We start from the raw sequence: 9633 nt of genomic DNA on the forward strand, positions 1-9633 counted from the left end.
TTGGGCAAGGAAAACAAAATCAGCGTTGGAAGCCCTGTTTGCAGAAGTGTCTGAACAAACCAAGGAAAGGAAACGTACATCTTCCAATGAGTTTGCAATTGAATGGATGGAGAACAGAGGGTTATTTATCTGTGCAGCCTGAGCAAAGTGAAGAATGGGTGTGGCAAGAGATTAGGACATTTCTGTTTCATTAGATGTTCAGGAGGTTATTAAGTGGTGGGATGGGGAATCTCTGTAAGTAAAGGAAATGAGATCTGGGGCGAAGCTCTGCCAGCATGAAGCAGCTGAATCATTGCCACTGTGGCTCTGCTGTATGTGTTCCATGCCTAAAACATGGCTTTTGTTTTAAAATGTTTTATTAACACTTAAAAATACACAGTTTTCTCTCAAAAAGATCTACAGAAATTGTGAAAGTGAGTTTAAGAAGTTAGAATGGCTGGGAAAGCAGAGCCATGTGATCTTTGTTGCGAAATTTAGGAAACAGAAAAATCAGCTCCCAGTAAAGAGAGCACAAAATAATGTTACAGCAGGTAGGTTGCTCTTTTGCTATTAGCAACACTGACTGGTCTTTTTATACAAAAACAGGAGTCGCTTAAATTGTACTCAATGTCTTCAGCATCCCTGGCTGCAAAAAGACACCAAAAACATGGAAGCCAAAAAACTTTCCAAAGATAGGATGAAGAAATATATGGCCAGAAGAAAATGGCAGGTAATGAAGAGGACATGAAATTGGGCTGGATATGCTAATAAGTCTCTTTATTTTTAATATTTATGATTCTGGGGAACATGTCACACCAGGAGGTTTCTGCTGCTGTCGAAAGCTCTGGCATGGCCAGGGTGGGAATGCAGGAGAGCAGGTCTGGTTCCTGCAGCTGGGCAGTAGGAGGGTGCACAGCTGCATGTGGATTACACAGGATGGTCCCATTTCAGGCTACTAAAAGGCATATGAGCTCAAGTATAGTTTTTCCCACTCTTCTCGGGGTATGCCTCTCTCTCTTCCCTGCCCTCTCCATGCCACTGAGGGCTGGAGGATTGTGTAATTCTTAACAAACCTGAACATTTCAGGTAAAACTGATCTGCCTAGCCTCCCTAAAGGTACCTTATTTTATGGCAGTTTCATTCTACTGTCTTGTTGGAACCCCAAGCTTCCCATGGATTCAATCAGATTTGTTTAATAATTTCCTTTAACATATTCAGTCTCCATATCTTCTTTTTTCCTAATGCTGGAACTGGAGTAGCAGGTCCATCTGTGCCACACTGATAGCTACAGGAGTTGCTGTGTGAAATCCTGGATCCTTTTGAGTAGCCTACAAAATATTAATTTATGTAAATCTATCTTATATTCCCTCTTACGTTCTGCTGTATGTATTTCTTGAAGCTCATGCAATACAAGTGTCCGTACTACAGCCCTCATAGTTTGAGCATATTTTAGTAGCCTGGTGGTTGATCCTCGATCCTGTCAGAGGTCTGCTGCCATCATGCAGATGGTGGTTTCTCATTCATTTCATATCAGCTCATTATCCATATTGGATGAAATTCAGCCCAGCCCAGAAGGCTGTGGAGAGAGGCGTCCCCCACCAGAGTTCAGCTCCAGTTACACAGGACAGGGCTTCTCTGCTGGCCTCCTCTCGCACTGTGCTTTTTATCCGCAGCTAACAGAGACATTCATTTAGGTATGAGTTCATCAGGGGAAGTTTATATCTGCAACTAAATTTGGTAATTCAGTCCAGCCTGCTCTGTCTCTCCTAGAACAACAGAGCTATATATAAGCAGTTTGTCCGCCAATTCCAGTGAGGTTTGCAGAGATCCCAGATAATTTGTCCGAAGCACGACTGTTGCAGAAAATCACATGCCTGTTGGATTGGATTGATCAGAAGCCTTTTCTGTTATGTCTTAGAAAACAGGCCATGCTGTCCGAGCAATAGGAAGACTGTCGTCCATGGCAATGATTTCTGGTATGAGTGGGAGGAAAGCCTCTGGGAGCTCGCCTACCAGCCCTATAAATGCAGACAAAGCAGAGAATGAAGGTAAGGAATTTTTCTGCCCCATATTTTTACCTGTCTCTGAATCAGTCTTACTAAAACTTTTAGTGAATTGCTAGAGACCAATCATCAAGTTGGATATTCCTGTGCTCTCTCTCTCTCTGTTTTCATCTTCCTATTTTTTAAAGAAATCTGTCAAAAATTCACTATTCTTATATTGTCCTGCTACTCAAAATGCCACAGTATAAGCACAGGCAGTAAACTCTTTTCTTTTTAAAGCCAAAGAATTAAAGCAGATTTGTCAGCTGCACTTTCTCCGAGTTTGGGAATGCATGTTTATACAAAGATGACATTGATGTATTCCCTTCTCATGCAAGCAAGCAAGCAAGCAATAAAGTATTAACACTTGCTGTAGTCATGGCACAGACCCTGCATTAACCATGCTCCTCAGACAGGGCATTTAAGGAAATGTCTGCATTAGTCCCCTATGTCCCCAGGTGAAATGTGGATTTGTGGTGTGCAACAGTCAGAGGTGCAAATGTTTCACACTACTGAAAATCAAGCAAGTAATTTTGACAAATCCACAGACTGTGGGCCTGATATAAGTGGAGCTGGTTTATCCCTCTGACTAGCAAAAGTCCAGGTTTGGTTAGAAACAAATTCAAGGGGAAATAGGATTTGTAGGTTGGTGGCCCTGCATGCCCATTTCTTTCTATTTATGGCCTGAATCCTCGTCCAGCTGCAAAAGATTGGCACAAAGTTAAGCAGCCAACATCCTTGCTATCCCATTAGTCTGACAGAATTAAGTGAAATAGAAGATGCTTTCATTACCATCTGGTAATTAGAAACTAAAATACATCTTTTGAGAACACACCCTGTAAAATTGTTCACTACCTCTTTGCTCTCCTCCAGATGCTTTCCTCGAAGAAGTGGCTGAAGAAAAGCCCCACGTAAAGCCATATTTTACTAAAAAAATCCTTGACATGGAAGTTGTGGAAGGAAGTGCTGCTAGATTTGACTGCAAAATTGAAGGTACTTTGAATAAGCATGTCTGTTTCTTTCTTTCCCCTTTTGTCAGCTTTCTGCACTGGGCAGTTGTTTCACTTTTTCAATTTTTTCTTCTGTATTGTTGTTGAGTTGGTGCCATTTTGCTTTACCAATATCTGCACATCACAGCACAAATATGTTGCAATAACAGAAATTATTTGGAGCTTGCCATAGAACAGAAGTCTCCAGGAGTCCACGTGTGAATCGCTAATTTAGAATAGCAAGTCATATGATTTTTGAGGGCAGAAACAGTAAAAGCAAGATGCAAAGTAGAACCATAAATTCCAAGAGTATACTCTTAGAGAGTGCTATCCAGAGACCAAGAATTAGTAGGAGGTCAGTTGTCTAAAATGACAGACCAGTTTCAGGTCACCTCAAGATAACTTTAAGCTATATGTACATTTTATTAAAGGCAAACAAGTCCTTAACAGTATATTCATGAGAAGTAAAGATAATATTCTTGTGCTGGTCACATGAGTCACATCTAGAAAATAATTGATTGGGTTTTTTTAACTTAAGAGTTCAAGAAAGAAAATTCAGACTGGAATATGCAAAGTGTAAGTTTATGAGAAGATACTTAAGGACCGTGGGCTTGGTCAGCCCAAAAGTCTGAAGGCCAAGACCACTGGCAGTTCTACTGCAATGAGATTGAACCTTGTGTATCTCAGCTGTGAATGAAAACTAGAAATTTGGAAAGAAGAGCTGTGAAAACAAAATGGGTAGAGTCAGTACCATCCTGCATGTGTACAAGTTAATTTATAACCTTAAAATGAGGTTCAGAAACTGCCTCATGGACCTTCTCCTTGTTTGTTTCTGTGCTCCCAAACTTTCCCTGCCTGTTTCCTACCTCACAGTGGAGATGTGAGGATGGATTATTATTGCTGATGGATGCTCAGTGTGAGGGGTACTGCATGGAATAAAACAGATAGATGTACCACAACTGACATTCCAAACTTTGCAGTGTATTGCTGTAATGTTTGCTGAGTATTAGGGATTCCTGCACTTTATTTCTGCTCAGTGGGAAGTTATCCTCCCATCACAGTCCAGAACTTGGCTGAGACCACAAACCTTCAATTTGTTACAGCAGCCAAGAGTACTGTATAAGGGATTGTTCTGCAGCAGGCATTGTACAGTGCTGCTCTGGAGGCTTAGCAGAGCTGTTTCCTTCACAAAAGGCTTGAAACTCCTGTTGAGATGTCCAATCAAAATGCTTTTCTTAGACTTCCTCACTTACCCTAACAAACAGAAAATGAGACTGCAATGCACAGGATAGGCTATACATTGAAATTCTAAATCTCAGTGTTGGGAGCTGTTGTTTCCAGAGAAGCTGCAGTGTAACGTGAGCCTCAGATGCACTGTCAGGCGTCCCCCGCTGGCTGATGGCTACAGCACACAAAAAGCTGTCTGCAGGCACTGCTAAAGGACTGGAAGGAGGAATCCAGCGAGTACCGCAGCGCTCACTTGCAGATTTTGCTATACATAAAAAATTGTTTCAGGTAGATGTGAAGTAAAAGAGCTTCACATCATCTACATTTATTTTACATAGAACTCAAAGAAATATTTGTCTATCAACACAATGGCACGTCCATACTCAGGAATTAGAGCGTAAGGTAATTAGCGCTGAGTTAATGCTCGTTTATTGCAGTCGCTGTTCTCTCTCCGCTCTTCCAGGCTATCCCGACCCTGAGGTGATGTGGTTCAAGGATGATCAGCCTGTCAAGGAGTCCCGTCACTTCCAGATAGATTATGATGAGGAAGGGAACTGTTCTTTGACTATTTCTGAAGTATGTGGGGACGATGATGCCAAATACACCTGCAAAGCTGTTAACAGCCTTGGGGAAGCCACGTGCACCGCAGAGCTCCTTGTGGAAACAATGGGAAAAGAAGGAGAGGGAGAAGGAGAAGAAGAAGATGAAGAGGAGGAAGAATGAAACAAGGCTAAAAAAAAAAGAAAAAATATATTTAAAGACTCTCCTTATAAGGCTCAGAAAACCAAGTTATCAAAAGCACCTTGTGTGAAACGTAGGTCTTTGGGGGGTTGTTATTTCAGCATGATCAGTTGATACCTGTTAGCTTTATGTATGGGCATTACTTCAAACCAGCAGGCATTTTTAAGTTGCTAGCATGATTGGATTGACTTTAAGCAAGCCATCAACTACGTTGCCCAGACTACTTTTAAAATCATACGTATGGAAACCAAGTTATAGTCTGAACATCTTAAAGAAAAATAGTCTTTTTACTGAGCTTATTGCTCTTCATCATCACTTTTCTCAGCCAAAACTGCAGCTAAGTTGGCTCCCCAAGATCTACTTTAAAGGAATCGTTGGCCAGACATGCAGTGAATCTCTCCAGTCCTAAGGAATAGGCCACTCCCTGGGCTGTATCTTCTGTAAGGGAAGGTTTGACCCAGCCAGCACTGCAATTTGTATGTTGGCAAGGTTCATTTCTCATTTGCTTTAAGCAGAGTCTCACAGTGCAAACTTCAGACACGTTTACTGCCTCTGTCAGTGAGCTGTTAGTGCCCTTGTATTACTGGCTAACATTAAACATCCAGGTGGTTTCCTGAGATACTCCTGATCTTGCTTTTAGCCAGCTGGTCCCACTTTGTCATCTTTCCCTTATGGAGCCTGTCACTTCAGTGCAGTTGCAGCTGCCTACTTAAGAAACAGACTGAAAACACAAAGACTGAGAATATTTTCTGTGTTTCTGGTCAGTCTAATAAAGACTTATGATTCATATATATGCTGCTGTGAAAAAACAGGTTATTGCACAATCAGTGATTTCTCTGTGCATGTGTGTGAATGGAATCCCTGGTTAGTTAAAGTTTTACTTGCATTTATTTGGCAATTGCAAAACAGATTTCAACTGATGATAAGCTGGAAACTCCCACAGATTTTTCGAGTAGCCAAAAAAAATAGCCTGGATTACAAACTCCTCTATTCTTAGCAATTTCCAAAGAATCTTAACCTATATAGGACCTATTTCTACCTTATGAGCTTGACTGTCTTGTTTTTGTCTTGAACCTGCACCAGTAAGGCTGTTGCGTTTTTTAAAAATGCAGAAAAACAAAACAAATAATCCAAACCCCATTTTTTTCTCAGAAATGGTTAATGCACTCAGACTTAGTAACTTTGCTTTCCTTTCACAGTATTGGCACCTTTTAAATTTTTTTTTGTTGTTGTTCAAAGGTAATATCAGAGGCTGCAAGGTGATTATGCATAATCCAAAACCAGTGTGTCTTATATCTATGTATCATTCCAAAAGTGATTCTTTTTCTTTTCCACTTTTTGTGTGTAAAGTGCAACCATTTGCATTTCAAAGGTTACCTCTTTTAAAAAAAGACATTACCTTAAATCCTCACCATTAAGTAGTCAGTGTACTTTAATACAGGTGTGTACATTAACAACCTTAGGTTGTTTGATATTACCTAGTTGCGTATGTGTTTCATATGATTTGCTCTTCTACATTCAAAGCTCAACTAATGTGGATGACACGATGGTTTGTAACTGCTTTACTCTTTGTTGCTAAATTCAGATTGCCAGCATGTCTTTTCTTTTCGATAAAAACCTCTTGTTATACTAAACACAATATTGCCACAATTCCTTATACAGAAAGGTTTTGAATCTGATTTAGAGCATACAGAGCTTTCCTCACTTTTTTTTTTTTTTAATGTTTTAGGCAACAACGGGGTGTATTTTGTACCTTAATAAAAATATGCTGATGTTCTCCCTGTTTGTTAAACCATCAGAATTGCAAAGATGAGACTGCTACGGCTGTAGTTACTCACGGTTCCTAAATAAATACTACCACAAAGCACACTCCTTGTATGCTCTATTGCAGCGGCACCGCGTTCACCTTGGCCAGGCCTCTCCTCCTGCCCCGGAGAGCTGCTGGGCACACAAACCCATCAGGTGGCACCAGTGAAGACCCCCTGCTGTCTGTGGGGCTGCTGCCCTTCTCCTGCCCCGGCAGCAGGCTCGTGATGTGCGAAGGCTGCTCTGCCCCAGTGCTACCAGCTACAGCCTGGGGCTGGCTCTCGTGGCCTTGTGCTCTGCCATGTCTCCAGCATCATCACAGGCCTCAGTGGGAATGTGGATGGGGCACCAGAGAGGCTCTGGGTTTGTTTTACAGTTGGGAATTCCCTTATGGTGGGGAAATGTAGAGTTCTGAAAGACTGTAGGAGGAACAGAGAAAAAAAATCAGTGAAGTCTCAATGTAGATATGGACTTACACCAATGTTTCTAAAAATTGCAAAGACAGAGATAAAGACAAATCTGTGTGTGCTGCCTTTATGCAGACTTCTCCTAATACGCAGCCCAAGTCACCACGGACCACACAGGACCATACAGAAACTCCTTAAAGCAAAGATTGTGCAAACACCCTGCTTGTTGCAACGTGTTTCTTGAGCAAATCTTCAGTCCTTCAAACCAGCATCTTTGCAAGGTGTGCCCCACTGTCTTGTGAATGTACCTGGCTTTGTTCAGTGACTGCTGGTTTCCATCCAGGCAGGCACATGCATGAAGCAGGAGAAGGTCTGGCTCTGTTGGGCTGCTCTGTTAGCACAGCAAGGTCTGTGGATGCACGGACTGGGTATCAAAACCCACAGACTCAGTATTGGTGTTCTTGCACAGATCTTTCCCTCCCTCTCCTCCTTTTACTAGTCCTTTTGTGTTCCACAGGCTATAAACTGCCTATTTTTCTTTTGCCCCAAGGATATTCCAAGGAGTTTATCATCTCCCTGTAGCTTCCTATTAACATCCATTCTAGTCTGCAGGAAACAATGACCTCTACTTCCAAAATTATGTGACACGCATCTAATTCAGCTCTGAGCAATTGACTCCAAGCTGTATTTGACCTTGAATTCTTTGGGGTTTTTTTGAAGAACAGAAGTCTATTCCACTGAAGAAAGATAATTTTATGTACTTGAAACCCTGTCTCATTTTGCCATCCATGGTCTAATAAAAGGCATTACCTCTTTCTATAAACCTTGTCTTGCTTGTATAATGTTTGCAGAAATCCACTCTTGGGGTGTCATAGGGCTGAAACCCCAATAGCAGAGGTTATGCAAGACACTGGTAGTGCCCAAGGTGGACACTTAATTCTCCTTGTATTTCTTTTGTATGACATTCAGTCTTCTCAAGAGACATGGAGAATTTGGGACTGGCTGCTGTTTTTCACTACTCGTGTTTCTGGATTTCCAGAAACTTAATTTACTTAATGACTGTCCTGTCCAATCTCCCAAGCATCCTGTGCACATTTCTGTTTGATAAGGAGATCTTTGCTAATTGCATGCGTGGCATGCAGATGGCTGGGTCCCTGCTTCCCTTTGCTGACAAGGAAGACAGCACTGGACTGCACAGCCCTCTCCTCTGCAGTGACTGTCAGGCTTTGAAAACAGAGACTGTTTTTTTTTTTACTTGCATACATGAATAATGAATGATTTGTTCCTCTAAAATTTCTTGGTATATTTATTGAAACATTGCTCTAAAGCATAGCTGTTTGAAAATGGAATCCTCATAAATCATCTTTGCATTTTGAGCCCGATTGTCTGGAAGAAATGTGCACATGAATTTAATAGGCCACAGAAATGCTCATGCGGAAGCAGAACTTTCTGAGATGTGGGGTGAGGCTTATGCGGTTATTCCGCACTGCTCATAAAGGGACTGCACCATGACATGCATGGGAAATAAACCGAGAGACGTTTATGGGAGCGGAGAAGTAACTCCACAACATGTTTACAATTTCTGTACAGGAGAAAAAATAAAAATTCTTCCATCGTGGCTGTTAAGAAAGGCAGTTCTGACTGCCCTGATGAGGATGCTTCTTTGCTGGTAAAGTAATGCTTTCCAGGCAGGCTTTTGCTCTTGTAGAGAGCTTCAGCAGGAACTGAGTTATAACTCCTTATTCACACAGGATCACAGAATTGTTAGGGTGGGAAGGGACCTCTGGAGCATCCCGTCCAACCCCCTGTCAAGGCAGGGTCACCGGAGCAGGTGACACAGCAACGCGTCCAGGTGGGTTTGGGATGTATCCAGAGAAGGAAACTCCACGACCCCTCTGGGCAGCCTGTCCCAATGTTCTGCACCCTCAATGTAAAGAAGTTAGTCCTCATGTTGAGGTGAAACTTCTTGTGTTTGTTTATGGCCATTGCTTCCTCATGTTGAGGTGAAACTTCTTGTGTTTGTTTATGGCCATTGCTCCTCACTCTGTCGCTGAGCCCCACCGAAAAGTCTGGCACCATCCTCTTGACACCCGCCTTTGAGATATTTATGTGCATTAATGGAGATCGCCTCTTAGTCTTCTCTCCTCTGAACTATATTATAAAAGTAATGAAAACCTATGAGATATTCCAAAAATAACCTTACCAACTAACGCTATTAATGTCTCTAAGGACAAGGCAGACCTATTTCTCCCTATAGAGGGGCGTTCTGAACCAGCCCTAAAAGGCGAGCTAACAGGTCCCCGGGCGGGAACTGCTCCCGGACTCCGGCTCGGCCGTGCCCGGTGCGAGGGGCGCGGGCGGTCCCCGCGGCTGCGCGGAGCTGTCCCTGCCCGGCCCGGGGGAAGTCCCGCCCCGCGCCCGCCGAGCGCCGGCAGCGGGCGG

At 42.6% G+C, this 9633-nt stretch overlaps 1 protein-coding gene across 4 annotated transcripts in view; it reads left to right on the forward strand.

The window, feature by feature from the left end:
• MYLK (myosin light chain kinase) overlaps nucleotides 1-6847 on the forward strand; it is a 195755-nt gene extending 188908 nt beyond the window's left edge. For 3 of the 4 annotated variants that reach the window (XM_042041247.1, XM_042041248.1, XM_042041249.1), the window contains 4 exons: nucleotides 586-709; nucleotides 1898-2027; nucleotides 2895-3014; nucleotides 4701-6847. In XM_042041247.1, coding sequence (XP_041897181.1) covers nucleotides 586-709; nucleotides 1898-2027; nucleotides 2895-3014; nucleotides 4701-4960 — 634 coding nt within the window. In that variant the 3' untranslated portion in view covers nucleotides 4961-6847. Of the gene's footprint in view, nucleotides 1-585; nucleotides 710-1595; nucleotides 1674-1897; nucleotides 2028-2894; nucleotides 3015-4700 lie in introns of those variants that run through there. The other variant, XM_042041250.1, reaches the window with a different exon arrangement.
• Nucleotides 6848-9633: the final 2786 nt, after the last annotated feature.

This window comes from Corvus kubaryi, unplaced genomic scaffold, assembly GCF_017639235.1.
Source record: "Corvus kubaryi isolate FWS band 111438036 unplaced genomic scaffold, C.kubaryi_AGA036_p1.0 37396, whole genome shotgun sequence".
Taxonomy (NCBI): domain Eukaryota; kingdom Metazoa; phylum Chordata; class Aves; order Passeriformes; family Corvidae; genus Corvus; species Corvus kubaryi.